Source organism: Penaeus monodon, chromosome 27, assembly GCF_015228065.2.
Source record: "Penaeus monodon isolate SGIC_2016 chromosome 27, NSTDA_Pmon_1, whole genome shotgun sequence".
In the NCBI taxonomy this organism is placed as follows: domain Eukaryota; kingdom Metazoa; phylum Arthropoda; class Malacostraca; order Decapoda; family Penaeidae; genus Penaeus; species Penaeus monodon.
The window spans coordinates 2,444,293-2,444,561 of NC_051412.1; the positions used below are offsets into that span (position 1 = coordinate 2,444,293).

The window sequence follows — 269 nt, forward strand, 5'->3', positions numbered from 1 at the left end:
CCCATAGTTGTATAAATGCTAAAAAGTTACCTTATCGAGATGGGTCTTGAAGAACTTCACCTCCTCGTGAAAGTTGGACAGGTGCTTGAGCGTCTCACCACAGTTCTTTGCGAGGGAGACCACATTGTGCACCTCCTGGCCCAGCTGCAGCAGCCTAGGGTTGCCTTGCAGCTGGTCTCGCAGATAGCCTATGGATGCATGCATGTAGCGGATATGCTTATTCATGTTGGCGATCATGGCTACTGCTTCAGGGACTCTGTGGTTGAGAG

General features: G+C 50.6%; 1 protein-coding gene across 1 annotated transcript in view; it reads right to left on the bottom strand.

Moving 5' to 3' along the window:
* Positions 1-269, bottom strand: part of LOC119590537 (ankyrin repeat, SAM and basic leucine zipper domain-containing protein 1-like) — a gene marked incomplete at its 5' end in the record, with an annotated part of 16,903 nt that overhangs the window by 1,159 nt on the left and 15,475 nt on the right. Inside the window, 1 exon segment of the mRNA XM_037939185.1 lies at positions 31-256. Coding sequence (XP_037795113.1) covers positions 31-256 — 226 coding nt within the window.